Source organism: Hyla sarda, chromosome 10 (genome assembly GCF_029499605.1).
Source record: "Hyla sarda isolate aHylSar1 chromosome 10, aHylSar1.hap1, whole genome shotgun sequence".
Taxonomy (NCBI): Eukaryota; Metazoa; Chordata; class Amphibia; order Anura; family Hylidae; genus Hyla; species Hyla sarda.
Window position 1 is genome coordinate 121,885,449 of NC_079198.1, and position 19,063 is coordinate 121,904,511.

A 19,063-nucleotide genomic window follows, 5' to 3' on the forward strand; every position below is an offset into this window, starting at 1 on the left:
TGAAAGGAAAGAACGCAAACAAACTCACTGGGAAAAAAAAAAAAAGAAAAATACTTATTTTGGTATTTCATTTTTATTAATTTTTATTTTATTTGTTTTTTTATTTATTTTTATATTCATTTTTATTTTATTTTTTATTTCATTTGTTTATTTTTTTATCTGAAAGGAAAGAACGTAAACAAACTTACTTGAAAAAAAATGCATTACAGATTTTGGTATTTAATTTTATTTATTCATTTTTATTTTTATTTATTTATTTATTTATTTTTATTTTATTTATTTATTTCATTTGTTTATTATTTATTTATTAGTCTTCAGTAGTAATGACTTTGCAATGCGATGGTCGTCTGAGTTATTCTGGGTTCACACCACGTTTTTGCAATACAGTTCCCGTATACGTGTTCAATTTGAAAACCGTCCGGAACCGTATTGAAACCGTATGCATTGACTCTCCATGGAAAACCATATGCCAAAAGATGCATCAGGTTGTGTCCGTTTTGCATCCTGTACGGTTTTGTCAGTTTTTTTCCCCGTACCCAAAACCGTAGCCTACCATGGTCTGAGTGAAAAAACGTATTGAAACATATACGTTTTTTTTTTTTTTAACATGGGAGTCAATGGGAACCGTACAGAACTGTATGTGCGTACGGTTCCATCCGGTTTTCACCATACGGTTTTTGATTTTTGCACAGTTTTTTTCTTGGAATTTCAATCAAACAAGTGAAACTTTATTCATAATGGAGTGAAGAGTTAAAAACGTATACTTTTTTTTTTTTTCTTAAAAAAACAGATTCAATCGGACATCATTTTTCAAACCTTATACGGATTAAATTTTTTACACACGTTTTGATACAGTTTAGTCCGGTTTTGAGGAATCCGTTTTTTATCAAAAAACCTGAAACGGGAACTGTATTGCAAAAACGTGGTGTGCAGCTATGCACATAAAGAAAAAACACTATACAAGCAAAAAAGATAACCATCCCTTGGGCAGTGTTTCCTAACCAGTGTGCCTCCAGCTGTTGCAAAACTACAACTCTCAGCATGCCTTGGGCAGTGTTTCCTAACCAGTGTGCCTCCAGCTGTTGCAAAACTACAGCTCTCAGCATACCTTGGGCAGTGTTTCCTAACCAGTGTGCCTCCAGCTGTTGCAAAACTACAGCTCTCAGCATACCTTGGGCAGTGTTTCCTAACCACTGTGCCTCCAGCTGTTGCAAAACTACAACTCTCAGCATGCCTTGGGCAGTGTTTCCTAACCAGTGTGCCTCCAGCTGTTGCAAAACTACAACTCTCAGCATGCCTTGGGCAGTGTTTCCTAACCAGTGTGCCTCCAGCTGTTGCAAAACTACAACTCTCAGCATGCCTTAGGCAGTGTTTCCTAACCAGTGTGCCTCCAGCTGTTGCAAAACTACAACTCTCAGCATGCCTTGGGCAGTGTTTCCTAACCAGTGTGACTCCAGCTGTTGCAAAACTACAACTCTCAGCATGCCTTGGGCAGTGTTTCCTAACCAGTGTGACTCCAGCTGTTGCAAAACTACAACTCTCAGCATGCCTTGGGCAGTGTTTCCTAACCAGTGTGCCTCCAGCTGTTGCAAAACTACAACTCTCAGCATGCCTTGGGCAGTGTTTCCTAACCAGTGTGCCTCCAGCTGTTGCAAAACTACAACTCTCAGCATGCCTTGGGCAGTGTTTCCTAACCAGTGTGCCTCCAGCTGTTGCAAAACTACAACTCTCAGCATGCCTTGGGCAGTGTTTCCTAACCAGTGTGCCTCCAGCTGTTGCAAAACTACAACTCTCAGCATGCCTTGGGCAGTGTTTCCTAACCAGTGTGCCTCCAGCTGTTGCAAAACTACAACTCTCAGCATGCCTTGGGCAGTGTTTCCTAACCAGTGTGCCTCCAGCTGTTGCAAAACTACAACTCTCAGCATGCCTTGGGCAGTGTTTCCTAACCAGTGTGCCTCCAGCTGTTGCAAAACTACAACTCTCAGCATGCCTTGGGCAGTGTTTCCTAACCAGTGTGCCTCCAGCTGTTGCAAAACTACAACTCTAAGCATGCCCGGGCAGCCATCGGCTGCCCGGGCATGCTGAGAGTTGTAGTTTTGAAACAGCTGGAGGCACACTGGTTGGATAACTCTGTCTATGACCTTATGAACTTTATTCATAATGGAGTGAAAAGTTAAAAACTTATACTTTTTTTTTTTTCGTAAAAAAAAAATGATTCAACCGGACATCATTTTTCAAACCGTATAAAAAATTTTTGCACACGTTTTGAGACAGTTCAGTCAGGTTTTGAGGAATCCGTTTTTTTTTTTTTTTTATGGAAAACCTGATCCGGGAACTGTATTGCAAAAACGTGGTGTGAACCCAGCCTTCGAGTCGTAACCCCCCCCCCCCCGATGACTTGTTGGTGCATTGACAGTCCACTCCTCCTCGGGCCGGTCATTACTGTCGATGCAGTTTTCGATGCCCAGGTGTTACGGTGAGGGTCATGTGACAAGCTGGCATCCGAACAGCCACTGTCGCCGCCATCCAATCAGGGGGGCATAATAAAAAAATAAATTAAAAAAATAATAAAAATTGGGGAAGTGTGTAAATGACGGGCAAAAGCAGGCAGCGCAGGAGCAGCAGTGAGTCAGGGAGGAGGGGTGGTCCATGAATGACTGTTCCCTCCCATCGCTCCGACTCAGGCTGCAGGAGGGTGACAGAGAAACAGCTGAAATATAAAAGGCTTCCCCCCCCCCTTCCCTTATGAGAGCCCCCCTTGTATAGGTGGCGGGGGCACTGAGATGGATTTGGAGGTGAGTAGCCCTCCTGCCCGCTCGCTGTCTTCCCTGCCTCCCCCCCCTGCTGTTTTTTCTGCATGAATGAATGGATCAAGCAATGATGCTGGCTCATCCTCTCATGGCTGCCAGGTTAGTGCTGCTGAGGCTTCTGTGCGTTCTACGTTTACAGCTCGCGGTTTGTCGGTGTCCGTGACCTTGTAGTGATGTCTATGCATCCATGTCCTCACACGGGGAGGGGGTGAGTGAATGGGGGGGGGGTTGTATGCTGTGGGACTATCTCTGCATTGTGACACATTTTGCTGCGGACTCGCCGCTGTCCCCCTCTTATTTTTATTTTTTTTGTTGCTCTGACAAAAGGCTTCGCCGCCACCACCGCCGCCGCCGCTGTGCTTCTCCCACCCTGGGAGATGCTTAAATTACCAATGCGTCATCCCGGGCATCACTGCAGTGTTTGTGGACGTCTGTGCCCGGCACATGTGCCGCGTGTACAGCAGGTGTGCAAATAGGGTTCTGTCATCATCCGGGGACGCTGGTGCGCCTCCCGCTCGTACATCAGGCCCCCGTACAGTTACAGGGTGTTGCCTGTTTCTTCTTTTTTTTTTTTTTGTGTCTAGTTCAGCAGCGTGATGTAGTGAAGTTGCGTCTGCCGGGATAAGTTGCGCGCTCCCTGGGGTATGAGCAGGTGTACGGAGCAGACTGGGCCCTTATGTTCTTCCCTGTTATTAAATATATCTCCTGAGGATTGGGATTGAAGTCACCCCAGAATGTAGGTTACCACGGGACAAGACAACGAGGGCAGATCACTATAAAGCAATGGTCTCCAAACTGTGGACCTCCAGCTGTTGCAAAACTACAACTCTCAGCATGCCTAGACAGCCAATGGACCCCAGCGGTGGCTAAACTACAAATCTTAGCATACCTGAATAGCCAAAGGACCTTCAAAGGTTGCAAAAACTACAACTCCCAGTATGCCCAGACAGCTAATGGACCTCTTGAGGTTGCAAAGCTATGTCTTCCAGCATGCCCGGACTGCCAATGGACCCCCATCTGTTTCAGGACTACAATTTCCATTCCAGCATGCCCGGACAACCAATTGACCTCCATAGTTTGCAAAACTACAACTCCCAACATGTCTGGACAGCCAATGGACCTCCAGAGGTTGCAAAACTACAACTCCCAACATGTCTGGACAGCCAATGGATCTTAGGAGGTTGCAAAACTACAACTCCCAGCATGCCTGGACAGCCAATGGACCTCTAGAGGTTGCAAAACTACAACTTCCAGCATGCCCGGACAACCAGTTGACCTCCAGAGGTTGCAAAACTACAACTACCAACATGTTTGGACAGCCAATGGATCTTAGGTGGTTGCAAAACTACAACTCCCAGCATGCCTGGACAGCCAATGGACCTCTAGAGGTTGCAAAACTACAACTCCCAACATGTCTGGACAGCCAATGGACCTCCAGAGTTTTCAAAACTACAACTCCCAACATGTTTGGACAGCCAATGGATCTTAGGTGGTTGCAAAACTACAACTCCTAGCATGCCTGGACAGCCAATGGACCTCTAGAGGTTTCAAAACTACAACTCCCAGCATGCCCAGACAGCCGTTGGCTGTCTGGGCATGCTGGGAGTTGTAGTTTTGCAACAGCTGGAGGTCCACAATTTGGAAACTACTACTATAAAGCTCAAAGAAGTCCAGGAGATGGTTACTTCACGGAGACTTACAATATGGCCACCCCCCGCTTTTGTGTTGTCCTCAACTATGGACGTGAAATATTAGTAATTTCAATGTTCATGACACAGAAAGTGTTTAAGTATCTACAGTCCACCCTATCCTGGGAGTGGGGGTGGTAAGCATGGGGTATAAGCTGCAGTTCTGCAAGGAGTCCCATCAGGATACGTGGGAGATGGAGCGGGGTCGGGAAGTTTACAGATCGGGAAGTGGGATGGATTTGCCATGGCCAAAAATAATATCCAATAAAAAGCCGATCAGTCGTGTTATCGTTCATCACCGCCTGTCTCTGGGTAATGCCGCTCACTCTGGACCAGACCAGCAGAAGTTTCCATGGTCCTTGTGATCTTGTTTTTCCCATCGCTGAAAAGTTTGGAGCGTCTGATGACTGTTACAGTGCACCCGATCATACAAGCTATGGGCTTTGAATGTGTACATATTTAAATGTTGTTTTTGCATTTATTACAACAAATTATATACTATTATAACTAGTACCTGGCGTTGCCTTGACTTCCTACCTAAATCTTGTGGGAGAGGAAAAGCAATGACACTCTTGTGATCATATCCCGTCCTCCTAACTTGTTCTCCTATCCCGGCCTCCTATCTCGACGTCTATCCTGTTCTCATATCTTGTTCTCCTATCCCGGCCTCCTATCTCGACCGTCTATCCTGTCCTCATATCTTGTTCTCCTATCCCGGCCTCCTATCTCGACCGTCTATCCTGTCCTCATATCTTGTACTCCTATCCCGGCCTCCTATCTCGACCGTCTATCCTGTTCTCATATCTTGTTCTCCTATCTCATCCCTCTATGTCATTCGCCTATCTCATCTGCCTATCTCATCCTCCTATCCTGTCCCTCTATGTCATCAACCTATCTAGTCTGCCTATCCCGGCCTACTATCTCGACTGTCTATGCCTTCCTCTTATCCTGTTCTCATATCTTGTTCTCCTATCCCAACCCCTCATCCTGACCCCCTATCTCGTCCTCCAATCTCGTCCCTCTATCTTGTCCTTCTATGTCATCCGCCTTTCTCGTCCTCCTATCCCATCCTCCTAATTCTTCCCTCTGTCATCCACCTATCTAGTCTGCCTATCCCGGCCTACTATCTCGACTGTCTATCCCGTCCTCCTATCCTGTTTTCATATCTTGTTCTCCTATCCCATCCCACTATCTCGTCTGCCTATCCCGGCCTACTATCTCGACCGTCTATCCCGTCCCCCTATCCTGTTTTCATATCTTGTTCTCCTATCCCATCCCTCTATCTCGTCTGCCTATGCCGGCCTACTATCTTGACCGTCTATCCCGTCCTCCTATCCTGTTCTCATATCCTGTCCCTCTATCTTGTCCCTCTATGTCATCCACCTATCCTGTCCTCAAGTGGGGCTGAGCTGTGATAAAGAGATTTTAGGCTTAAAAAGAAGGGGTGTGGCTTGTTTGAGGGGCGTGGCTTGCAAGCCTGATCAGCACATTCCCCCAGACACAGTATGTGAAGCTTGTGTAGTAAGGTGGGGCTGAGATGGGATGAAGAGATTATGGTTAAGGTGGGTGTATTGGGAGAAGATGGTGTTTTCAGCCTTGGGTTGAAAATAGGAGGGGATGTGGCTTGCGGAGGGTGTGGTTATGGAAGGGGTGTGGTTATGGAAGGGGTGTGGTTATGGAAGGGGTGTGGTTAGCAGGCTGGGCCAACACATAGCCAGGAGATGCAGAGCGGAGCTTGTGGAGTAAGGAGGTCTCCGAAGTCCCATAGTCTTTCATGGGACTTTAGACAAAAACCCTGACCCTTGCAAATGGGAATGGTTTAGGGTTGATTTAACTCTACTATATTTTTAGTTGACATATAAGTAACTAATAAGTGTTTTAATAAATCTTTATTAAAAATGTTGCTCATTTTCTTTTCCACAGCCTCTTTTTTGACATATGTACTGCAGACTGCTATACCCTTTTCGCAGTAAAATCCATTAGAAAAGCAGCCCTACTGCTTAGTCTCCAGTCCTTGTCTCCTGAATGAACCTCCATGGGTCTGAACACACATTTTTCTACCAGTGTTCTCCAATCTGTGACTCTCCAGTTGTTGCAAAACTACAATTCCCAGCATGCCCTCTCAGGTATTGTGCTTTTGCAGTAACTTGAAGTGTCACAGGTTCAAGAACATGTCTGTAGAGCAGTGGTTGTGAAAACTGCAGCTCCCATCATGCTTCAGCCATCAGGACATCATGGGAATTGTAGTCGCAACAGCTGGGGAGTCACAAGTTGGAAACACTCGTCTGAGCTTGTCTTCTGACCAATCAATGGTCATCTTTAAGGCTGTATTCACACCTTCAGGTTTTTAATTGCAATTAATGAATTCAACAGCTGCAGAGTCACATGTTGGGGAACACCCCTCTAAGCTTAATTTATGACCCATCAATAGTCAACATTAGGGCCGTGTTCACACATTCAGATTTTAAATTGCAATTAGTGAATTCGAAGCCGGGAAGAGATCATGAATGGACGACACTTGTAAAGGAAAGACTTAGACTCCTCCTCCTCTTTTTAGATTTAACCCTTGCTTTGATTTTCAGCAATTGCAATTAAAATTCGGAACACACCCTAAATTTTCATAAAGTTCATGTTCGTTAAGATGATTGTTCAGAAGAGGAGAGACCAGGGCTGGAGACTGAGCAGCTCCTTTGACAAAACTTAAGGTGATTTTTGCACGTACCTGACAGACTGTAACAGAGATGCTTAGGGTGGGTTCACACTGCGTTTGTAGTGTACGAGTGCCGGATCCGGTTGGGAGGAGCCAAAACCGGCCTCTCCGTATCCCAGCCGGATCCGGCCCGAATCCCATTCATTTCAGTGAGCCGACCGGAGACAAACGCTGACTCCGGTCGGCTCATTTTTGCCCTGTATACCACGGGTTTAGGACCGGTTAGAGAACCGTATAGTGGGAAATTGAACCGACTGGAGTCGGCATTTGACTCCAGTCGGCTCACTGAAATGAATGGGGTTCGGGCTGGATCCGGATGGGATACGGGAGCTGCCGGTTTTGTGCACCCCCCAACCGGATCCAGCACCCGTAACACTACAAATGCAGTGTGGACCCACCCTTAGGAAGGATCTGTGCTTGTCTTGGAGCTAAACAGCTATGTTTTGAGTCAACCATAAAGATGAGGATATCTTTTTGTGAACTGGCTATTTCCTGTTCGAGTTCCCTACCTCCAACTACAACTACTAGTGATGTAATGTCTCGGCCACGCTGCAACCTGGAAAACCTGAGACGACAGTTTGTATGCTGTTAAAAATAAACATTAGGGCAAAAATCACAGAAAAATTGCGAGACAACCACGAAACACAGGTACAGACACTATAGTATGAGCTACACTAACTTTACAGCCCCTGTAGCATAGTCAAATAAATAAAATCCTGGAATACCCCTTTAACTGTAAACACAACACAGCAGTCTGTGCTATATGTACAAATACAAGGAGGCTGCAGAAGAGAAACTAAGTAAAAAAAAATATTTATTTATTTGTTTATTTTCTGCGCCACAATACGTATGAATCAATAATAAAAAATAAAAAAATAATTAAAAGGTGGTCATCGCCTTTAAGGCTGTAAGTAGCAGCTCTGCTGAGGATGTGGCTGCTGTGGGAATATTATTTACTATTGAGGAAAAAAACTAGTTTCACAATTATTCTAAAGAAGGGCAAAAGGTCATTTTTTAAATTTTGGGCATTTTCGAGGGGGCTGGGTTACTCTTTACTCAGGACATGTGGTAAGTTGCTGCGTCACCATTGCCGGAGATCCACATGCTGTAGTCTGTTTCTCTACATCAGTGTTTCCCTACCAGAGTGCCTCCAGCTGTTGCAAAACTACAACTCCCAGCATGGCCGGACAGCCTTTGGCTGTCCGGTCATGCTCGGAGTTGTAGTTTTGCAACAGCTGGAGGCAACCTTTTTGGGAAACATTGTTCTATCCTACCATACCTCCCAACTATCCCGTATCCAGCAGGACATTCTCTATTTTGGGGTCAAAGGCCAATGGCTGTTCAGGCATGCTGGGAGTTGTAGTCTTGCAACAGCTGGAGGCAACCTAATTGGGAAACACTGCTCTATCCAGCCACAGTTACCATACCTCCCAACCATCCTGGATCTGGCATTCTCAGTTTTGAGGTCAAAAGCCAAAGGCTATCCGGACTTGCTGGGAGTTGTAGTTTTGCAACAGTTGGAAATGACCTTGTTGGGAAACACATTTGTGGCTTGAACAGTACCGGTATCATTGGAACGTCCCTGTTTTGGTATCATTGGAACGTCCCTGTATCGCAATCATTGGAATGTCCCTGTTCCGGTACCATTGGAACGTCACTGCACCGGTACCATCGGAACGTCCCTGTTCCGGTACCATTGGAACGTCCCTGTACCGGAATCATTGGAACGTCCCTGCACTGGTACCATCGGAACGTCCCTGTTCCGGCATCATTGGAACGTCCCTGTTTTGGTATCATTGGAACGTCCCTGTTCCGGTACCATTGGAACGTCCCTGTTCCGGTACCATTGGAACGTCCCTGTTCCGGTACCATTGGAACGTCCCTGTTCCGGTACCATTGGAACGTCCCTGTACCGGTACCATCAGAACGTCCCTGCTCCGGTACCATTGGAACGTCCCTGTACCGGTACCATTGGAACGTCCCTGTACCGGTACCATTGGAACATCCCTGTACCGGTACCATTGGAACGTCCCTGTACCGGTACCATTGGAACGTCCCTGTACCGGTACCATTGGAACGTCCCTGTACCGGTACCATTGGAACGTCCCTATACCCGGTACCATTGGAACGTCCCTATACCCGGTACCATTGGAACGTCCCTGTACCGGTACCATTGGAACGTCCCTGTTCCGGTACCATTGGAACGTCCCTATACCCGGTACCATTGGAATGTCCCTGTATCATTGGAACGTCCCTGTCCTGGTACCATTGAAACATCCCTGTACCGGTACCATTGGAACGTCCCTGTACCGGTACCATTGGAACGTCCCTATACTGGGTACCATTGGAACGTCCCTGTACCGGTACCATTGGAACGCCCCTGTACCGGTACCATTTGAACGTCCCTGTTCCGGCACCATTGATCTGACCCTATGATCTGCCGAGGACATGGAATTCAATGTATCTGCTTTAGCTTTCCCTCTCTGTCGCATTTCTTGCACTGCAGCTATTGCAACAATTAGAGATAAGTGTTTTTTCCCCTATAGCTTTTATTGTTGCTATTTTGTAGCTGGTTTGTACCGTCTGCTTTTATATCTTAGGTAACTTTAGATTAGAGTTTATCTGTTTATTTGTTTTCTAATGAAAAGTTCAGCAACTTCCTAAATAAACTTTTTCTTTCCATTCGCTGACTGCAAGATCTTGAAAATGCTAAGAGTTTCCCAACCGGTGTACCTCCAGCTGTTGCAAAACTACAACTCCCAGCATGCCCGGACAGCCGAAGGCTGTCCGGGCATGCTGGGAGTTGTAGTTTTGCAACGGGTGGAGGCACCCTGGTTGGGAAACGCCCATCTAGAGTTTATTCAACTGTAGCAAACCCTCATATGTGAACAGATCAATGCAGGAAACGAAACAACAAATTCATTAGAAATTGCGGAACTTTCCATTCGGGTGTGTTCACACATTCAGGCTTTTAATTGCAATCACTGACTGCCAAACCAGGAGTGAATCTACAGAAGAGAGGTCTCAGTCTTGGAGATGTCCTCCATTAAAGGGGTACTCCGGTGGAAAACAAATGTTTTTTAAATCAACTGTCCAGAGTAGAAGAAGCCAATCCCCAAAGCAAACCTGTCTTGCTTCTGGACAGTTCCTGACACGGACAGAGGTGTCAGCAGAGAGCACTGTGGTCAGGCTGGAAAGAACTACACAACTTCCTCTGGAGCATACAGCAGCTGATAAGTACTGGAAGGATTAATATTTTTAAATAGAAGTCATTTACAAATCTGTTTAACTTTCTGGCACCAGTTGATTTGAAATGGTTTTTTCCCCCCCATGGAATACCCCTTTAATTATGTATTTTTTGGCTTTGCATTCACTAATTGCAATTAAAAACCTGAACGTGTGACCACGGCCTAAGGCTGTATTAACATTAGACTGGTTAAGATCTTATAACCCTGTTGTTTTTTTTTTGTTGTTGTTTTTTTTTTTTACCGCAGCACGGCAAGTAACTCGAACCGAAGCTCGCCTGCCTGCTCCCCCATCCTGCGCAAGCGTTCCCGCTCTCCGACGCCCCAGCAGAGTGAAGGAGAAGTCATGGTGGAGAAAAGCTCTGACCATTCATCAGACAAATCACCTCCAACCCCAGAACCAGGCGTCCAGCGGAGCGGGTCCTCTCAGTCGGGACGCAGCGGCGGCAAAAACTCCAAGGTGCGTGCGGCCTCTGTTGCCCTGTATGACTGGAGGCTGATGATGAGAAATGTACTTGGGACTGATCTGAGTTTAAAGGGGTACTCCACTGGAAAAAAAAATGGCGGCGGACTGCTCGGAAATGCGCCGTCTCCATTGACAGCCATACATTTCCAAGCAGATTCCACAGAAAGAATTGACCTGTAAACAATGAGACTCTGCTGCAACAGGATTTCTGAGTGTAATTTTTCTGCCGGATTGCGGTCGGAAATTCCGCCGTGTGAACGCGGTCTGAATCTATTTTGTCTCCAGTTTTCTGCAAAGGCTGGGTTGACACCTGCTTTTTTTTTCCATTGCTCAGTTAATGGGGTATTCCGGTGTAAAAATTTTTTTTTCAAATAAACTGGTGCCAGAAAGTTAAACATCTTAACCCTTCCAGTACTTATCAGCTGCTGTATGCTCCACAGGAAGTTCTTTTCCTTTTGAATTTGACCATTTGACCTTTTCTGTCTGACCACAGTGCTCTCTGGTGACACCTCTGTCCATGGAACTGTCCAGAGAAGGAGACGTTTGCTATGGGCATATGCTTCTAATCTGGACAGTTCCTGAAACGGACAGAAGTGTCAGCAGAGAGCACTGTGGTCAGACTGAAAAGAAATTCTAAAAGAAAAGAACTTCCTGTGGATCATACAGCAGCTGATAAGTACTGGAAGGGTTAAGATTTTTTAATAGAAGTAATTTACAAATCTGTTTAACTTTCTGGCACCGGTTGATTTGAAAACATTGGTTTTCTACTTGTTTCCACCGGAGTGCCCCTGCAGCCCTTGTGTATCCACTACACACTGGACACAAGTGACCCCCTTACCTTAAAGGGGTACTGTGGTGAAAAACATTTTTAAAAATCAACTTGTGCCAGAAAGTTAAACAGATTTGTAAATTACTTCTATTAAAAAAATATTTATCCTTCCAGTACTATTTAGCAGCTGTATGGTACAGAGGAAATTCTTTTCTTTTTGAATTTCTTTTTTGTTTTGTCCACAGTGCTCTCTGCTGACACCTGATGCCCATATCAGGAACTGTCCAGAGCAGGAGAAAATCCCCATTGCAAACCTATGCTACTGTGGACATTTCCTGACATGGACAGAGGTGTCAGCAGAGAGCACTGTGGACAAGACAAAAAATAAAAATAAATAAATAAAATAAAGAATTTCCTCTGTAGCATACAGCTGCTAATAACCACTGGAAGGATTAAGATTTTTTTTATAGAAGTATTTTACAAATCTGTTTAACTTTCTGGCACCAGTTGATTAAAAAAAAAAAATAATTCCACCGGAGTACCCCTTTAAGTGAGGTTTGCTGGATTTCCGGAATAATGTCCAACGTTTTTTTTCCAGAAAACAAACAAACAAAAAAACACAGCATTTTATCAAGGTATTTTTCATAACAAAGGGGTGTGAACCCAGTCTAAAGTATTTTTACTTAAAGGGGTATTCCAGGGAAAAACTTTTTTCTATATATCAACTGGCTCCAGAAAGTGAAACAGATTTGTAAATTATTCCTATTAAAAATCTTATTCCTTCCAATAATTATCAGCTGCTGAAGTTGAGTTGTTATTTTCTGTCTGGTAACAGTGCTCTCTGCTGACTCCTCTGCTTGTCTCGGGAACTGCACAGAGTAGAAGAGGTTTGCTATGGGGATTTGCTTCTAAACTGGGCGGTTCCCGAGACAGGTGTCATCAGAGAGGACTTAGACAGAAAAGAACAGCTCAACTTCAGCGGCTCATAAGTACTGAAAGGATTAAGATTTTTTAATATAAGTACTTTACAAATCTGTTTAACTTTCTGGAGCCAGTTGATATATATATAAAAATATTTTTCCTGGATAACCCCTTTAAAGGGGTTATCCAGGAATGGAAAAACCGCCTCTGACCTCAGGATGTGTGTGATATTGCAACATGTCTTCAATTGCTTCAATGGAACTGAGCTGCAATACCACACACAACCTGAGGACAGGGGTGGCGCTGTTTTTGGAAGTTTTTTACTCCTGGACAACGGTTTCAAGCAGTGGTAAATCAGCCCCCTCCGGTATGGAAGGAGCTGATGCTGATATACTGTGTTTGTGCCCACACCGCGGTCGTCCTGCCCCTGTACCCCCGATACAGTTTAGCAGACTGTCTCCTTGCCCTACCACATACCTACTTTCAATGGAGATTACGCAGTTGTGCTGTGCCTTTTCTTTTGTATTTTCTAGTTAAAGGGGTATTCCAGGATTTTTTCTCTTCAGCCTTTGAGCCTATGATGCCAATTTATAATCCTGTGTAATTCACTTTTATTACCTCCTTGCGCCAATTTGTCCGTTTTTCATCCACCGGTTCCACATGTGGAAGTGCTGTAGGGAAAGTCTTCTTATATTACTATTGTCTCTGACCTTTCCCAGCATTCCATGTGGACGGAGACATTATGCCATAAGTCACATGGTCTCCAGGGGGTGTGGCTGTGCTGCTGTGGGTGGATAGCATTACTTCAGTAAATTCTTTCCACCCTGCTGTCCACCCGCCAACTGCAGAATAGCCACACCCCCTGAAGACCATGTGACTCTCTCCGGCATGGATAGTAATCCTGTCGAAAAATAAGTGTATCTGTCAGGAAAAAACTTTTGTCATGTCCTAGTGATAGGTTTTTACCGGATAGGGGATAAGATGTCTGATCGCGGGGGGCCCGCCGCTGATCGCGGCAGGCCCCCCGCGATCAGACATCTTATCCCCTATCCTTTGGAGAGGGGTTAAGATGTCTTTGGCCGGAATACCCCTTTAGGTCTGAGTATAGCTTAAAGGGGTATTCCAGGAAAAAAACTTTATATATATATATATATATATATATATATATATATATATAAACAGATTTGTAAATTACTTCTATAAAAAAAAATCTTATTCCTTCCAGTAGTTATCAGCTGCTGAAGTAAAGTTGTTTTTTGTTTCTGAACAACAGTGCTCTCGGCTGACACCTCTGTCCATGTCAGGAACTGTCCAGAGCAGGATAGGTTTGCTAAGGGGATTTGCTCCTACAATTCCTGAGACAGACAGAGGTTTCAGCAGAGAGCACTGTGGTCAGACAGAAAAGAACAACTCAACTTCAACAGCTGATAAGTACTGGAAGGATTACAATTTTTTTTTTTTTTTTTTTTTTTTTATAGAAGTAATTTATAAATCTGCCAGTTGATATAAAAAAAAAAAGTTTTTTTTTTACTGGAATACCCCTTTAAGCTGACATTGCAATGAAGAAAAGAAAACTGCCACATCTCTAGTTTTAAAGGGGGTATTCCTCTCTCTCATAAAGAGTCAGGATATCACTAGAATATTCAATCACTTCTGACCTCTGGGACCTCCACCGATCCTGACAAAGAAGGGGCTGCAGTGCTAATTCACTGTGTGCGAGCTTTTGCTGGCCCCATTGACTACAATGGAGCTTTACTGCAGGTCGCCTGTACGGGGTTGGCCGGGGGCCGACGTGCTTAGAAATTCTGGATAAGGGCTGCAATGATACTGAAACAGTACTGTGGACTGGTGGGGGTCCTAGAGATTGGCCCCCACTTATCATAAAGTCAAGGGTGCCATTGTGTTATCACCCTTCAATGCAGAAATCCACAGTACTCATAGATGTGATCCTGTATCTGATAACACCTCCGTAATTGTTACTAAATCTGACTGTTGACTATAGCGGTGATAATGTGCGGTTCTGTATTTAGCGCCGTATTATAGCGGGTGTTGGGCTTCATCCATCTGTCCTGTGAGTGCAGGGTCTTCCAGGCCTGTTTGCATACTAAGTCCCCCCAGGTCTTTCTGTTAGATTTTAAAGGGGTTATCCAGGATTAGAAAAACAGAGCCAATTTCTTCTAAAAACAACACCACCCCTGTCTTCAGGCAGTGTGTGGTATTACAGCTTGGCTTCATACACTTCAATGAAACTGAGCTGCAATACCTCACACAACCTGAGGACAGTAGTGGTGCTGTTTTTGGAGGAAATTAGCAGTTTTTTTCAATCATGGATAACCCCTTTAACTCCAGGACACTGAACCTATCTCCTTTCCACAGAATTGGGGATAAGGGTCTGATCACAGGGGTCTGGCCACAATCTCTCGTTTTACTTAGGCTGGGTTCACACCACGTTTTTTAAATACGGTTACCGTATACGGTTTTCTGCTAAAAAACGTATGGCAAAAAACGTATGCAACCTTATACAACCGTATGACTCCAAATTAAAACGTATACGGTTTTTCCCCGTACGGTTCTATCCATTTGCATCAGTTTTTGCAAACGGTTTTGCTATTTTGTTGGAATTAGTTTTCCAGCAATTTAATAAAGTTACTATTGTTCTATTGAAATTCCTTCTGCGCATGTGTCAACTCCAAAAACGGATTAGAAAAACTGTGTGCAACCGTATTCTGAAATTCTGTGTACGGTTCTCATAGACAACAATGTTAAAAGAACCGCATACGGTTCGCATACGGTTTTCCAACCGGAGGCAAAAACGTGGTCGACAGCGTTTTTGCCTACGGTTGAAAAATCGGCAAAACCGTATCCGAGGCAAAACAGATGCAATCGTACACAACATTTGGAATACGGTTTACAATGCATTCTCTATGCATACGGTTTCGGATACGGTCGTATACGTTTTTTTCCAGAAAACCGTATACGGTCACCGTATTTGAAAAACGTGGTGTGAACCCAGCCTTACTCATCTCCGGCCCCACCTTTCAATACGAGCGTAAGCAACGCCACGCTCATCCGATCACTGGCCACAGAGATGTGTCTCCTTAGCTGGTGATTGGCCGAGCGAGCCTTAAAGGTATACTCTGGTGGAAAACTTTTTTTCTATTTTAAAATCAACTGGTGTCAGAAAGTTAAACAGGTTTATAAATCACTTCTATTAAAAAAATCTTAATCCTTCCAGTACTTATTAGCGGCTGTTTACTACAGAGGAAATTCTTTTCTTTTTGGGATTTCTTTTCTGTCACAACCACAGTGCTCGTTGCTGACACCTCTGTCCATGTCAGGAACTGTCCAGAGCAGGAGAAAATCCCCATAGCAAACATATGCTGCTCTGGACATTTCCTAAAATGTCAGCAAAGAGCACTGTGGGCATGACAGAAAAAAAAATCCAAAAAGAAAAGAATTTCCTCTGTCGTGTACAGCCGCTAATAAGTACTGGAAGGATTAAGAATTTTTCATAGAAGTAATTTACAAATTTGTTTAACTTTCTGGCACCAGTTGATTTAAAAAAATAAAAAGTTTTCCACCGGAGTACCCCTTTAACTTACACTCGTCTTGGAAGGTGAGACCGCAGCGCCCTGAGGACGCGTAATTAATACAGGAGACCACGATCAGACACTTATCAGTTTCCCAGAGTACCCCTTTATGCTTATTTATGAGGTCTGCGTTCATAGCCCATGCAGTCCTAGGCACCGATGCCAAATACGCCCCTGTTCAGACAATAGAGGTAATTTATCAATTACCGTCACCACTTGTGCTGGCACTCACTACGGTTTCTGTAATGTGTCTGGAAATAAGAGAACTCTATCCTGGTGCATACAAACTTACTAAGCATTCTCCTCCACCTTTTATCCTAGAAGAGCACAGTAAACATGGTCGGGGGGAGTCTTGCTGTAGAGGGGGCTGTATCCCTCCTATTGGAGAATCTTAAAGGGGTATTCCAGGAAAAAAATTCTTTTTATATATATACCTATCAACTGGCTCCAGAATGTGAAACAGATTTGTAAATTACTTCTATAAAAAAAATCTTAATCCTTCCAATAATTATCAGCTGCTGAAGTTGAGTTGTTCTTTTCTGCCTGACAACAGTGCTCTCTGCTGACCTCTCTGCTTGTCTCGGGAACTGCAAAGAGCAGAATAGGTTTACTATGGGGTTTTGCTTCTTCTCTGGACAGTTCCCGAGACAGGTGTCATCAGAGAGCACTTAGACAGAAAAGAACAACTCAACTTCAGTAGCTCATAAGTACTGGAAGGAGTAAGATTTTTTTTTAATAGAAGTAATTTACAAATCTGTTTAACTTTCTGGCGCCAGTTGAGATATATATATATATATATATATATATATATATATTTTCCTGGATAAGCCCTTTAATTCATAAATGACCATTCTGCATTAGCCTTAAAGGGGTACTCCACTGCTCAGCGTTTGGAACAAACTGTTCCGAATGCTGGAGCCAGTGCCGGCAGCTCGTGACGTCATAGACCCGCCCTCTCATGTCACACCCCGCCCCCTTAAATGCAAGTCTATGGGAGGGGGGCGTACTGTTCCATCCGGTTTGCACCATACGGTTTTTGACTTTGCACAGTTTTTTTTTTCTTGGAATTTCAATCAAACAAGTGAAACTTTATTCATAATGGAATGAAACGTTAAAAACCGGACATCATTTTTCAAACCGCATACGGGTTAAAATTTGTACACACGTTTTGTTACAGTTTAGTCCGGTTTTGAGGAATCCGTTTTTCATCAAAAACTTGATACGGGAACTGTATTGCAAGAACGTGGTGCGAATGCAGCTGTACACAAAGAAAAAACACTATACAAGCAAAGAAGATAACCATCCCTAACCAGTGTGCCTCCAGCTGTTGCAAAACTACAACTCTCAGCATGCCCGGACAGCCAACGGCTGTCCGGGCATGCTGGGAGTTGTAGTTTTGCAACAGCTGGAGGTACACTAGTTGGGAAACATTGTTGTAGATACACGACAATCTATGTATAAATCTAGGTAAAGCAGATGATAATGTGCACTGTGTAGGAGTCTAATACTAAGGATGGATCCTTTTCCTTTAAAGGGGTATTCCGGAGGAGAAAAAAAATGTTTTCGAATCAACTGGCTCCAGAAAGTTAAACAGATTTGTACATTACTTCTATATAAAAATCTTAACCCTTCCAGTACTTATCAGCTGCTGTAGAGGAAGTTGTGTAGTTCTTTCCACTCTGACCACAGCTGCTGAGTACTACAGAGGAAATTATTTTCTTTTTGGAACACAGAGCTCTCTGCTGACATTATGACCACAGTGCTCTCTGCTGACATCTCTGTCCATTTTAGGAACTGTCCAGACCAGCATATGTTTGCTATGGGGATTTTCTCCTACTCTGGACAGTTCTTAAAATGGACAGAGATGTCAGCAGAGAGCACTGTGCTCGTGATGTCAGCAGAGAGCTCTGTGCTCCAAAAAGAAAATAATTTCCTCTGTAGTATTCAGCAGCTAATAAGTACTGGAAGGATTATGATTTTTTTAATAGAAGTAATTTGCATATCTGTTTAATTTTTTGGCACCAGTTTATTTAAAAAAAGTTTTCCACTGGAGTACCCCTTTAACCGCCACTCCGATTAGATACTTATCTATCCTGTGAATATGTTATCAGTTTTAGTCTTAAGATATACCTCTCTATGCCGGAGATTCTATGCTGGAGTTCTCCTTTAGACCAGTGTGTGAAACGCCTGTCTAAGTAAGTTCCTCCCTTAGTAAACAAACCCCCCCCCGGGTTGTAGTTATAGAGTTCTGGACCCAGATGTGACAGAGGAGCCTATGAGCCTTCTAGATCAGTTGTCGCCAAACTGTGGCACTCCAGCTGTTGCAAAACTACAATGCTGGGAGGGCCACAGTTTAAAGACCCCTTGCTCTAGATCACTGTTTTCCAACCAGGGTGCCTCCAGCTGTTGCAAAACTACAACTCCCAGCATGCCTGGACAGGGCATGCTGGGAGTTGTAGTTTTGCAACAGCTGGAGGCACACTGGTTGGACAACTCTGTCATAGACCAATATGTCATAAAGCATACTGTCATAGATCTATATATTCCGTTTTTTGCTGTATTCGTAGTACACTGTATATCTGTCAAGCCTTGGTTAGGGCAGGGGGGGGGGGAGGCTTCTGGATTTTTCTACAGGGAACGATAAACTTGTAATCAGCAAATTATTACTTGCTGGAAATAGGACGCTCTCCTAAAATAAGGCAGATGAGGCTTTCAGCGATGCAAAGTTACATTACAGCGGAGGCCTTATCACCGCTTGATGCTGTGCTTTGTGCTGAGGGGATGTGTATGTGAGAAAAAGGAGCCTTTCTTAAAATAGATGTGATTTCTCTGTGAACACTGGTGGCACATGTGCCACACGATGA

General features: G+C 44.2%; 1 protein-coding gene across 11 annotated transcripts in view; it reads left to right on the forward strand.

The window, feature by feature from the left end:
* Positions 1 to 19,063, forward strand: part of GRAMD1B (GRAM domain containing 1B) — a 271,033-nt gene that overhangs the window by 125,613 nt on the left and 126,357 nt on the right. For 9 of the 11 annotated variants that reach the window (XM_056543506.1, XM_056543505.1, XM_056543509.1 and 6 more), the window contains one exon: positions 10,703 to 10,913. In XM_056543506.1, coding sequence (XP_056399481.1) covers positions 10,703 to 10,913 — 211 coding nt within the window. Of the gene's footprint in view, positions 1 to 2,704; positions 2,910 to 10,702; positions 10,914 to 19,063 lie in introns of those variants that run through there. The other 2 variants (XM_056543517.1, XM_056543512.1) reach the window with 2 other exon arrangements.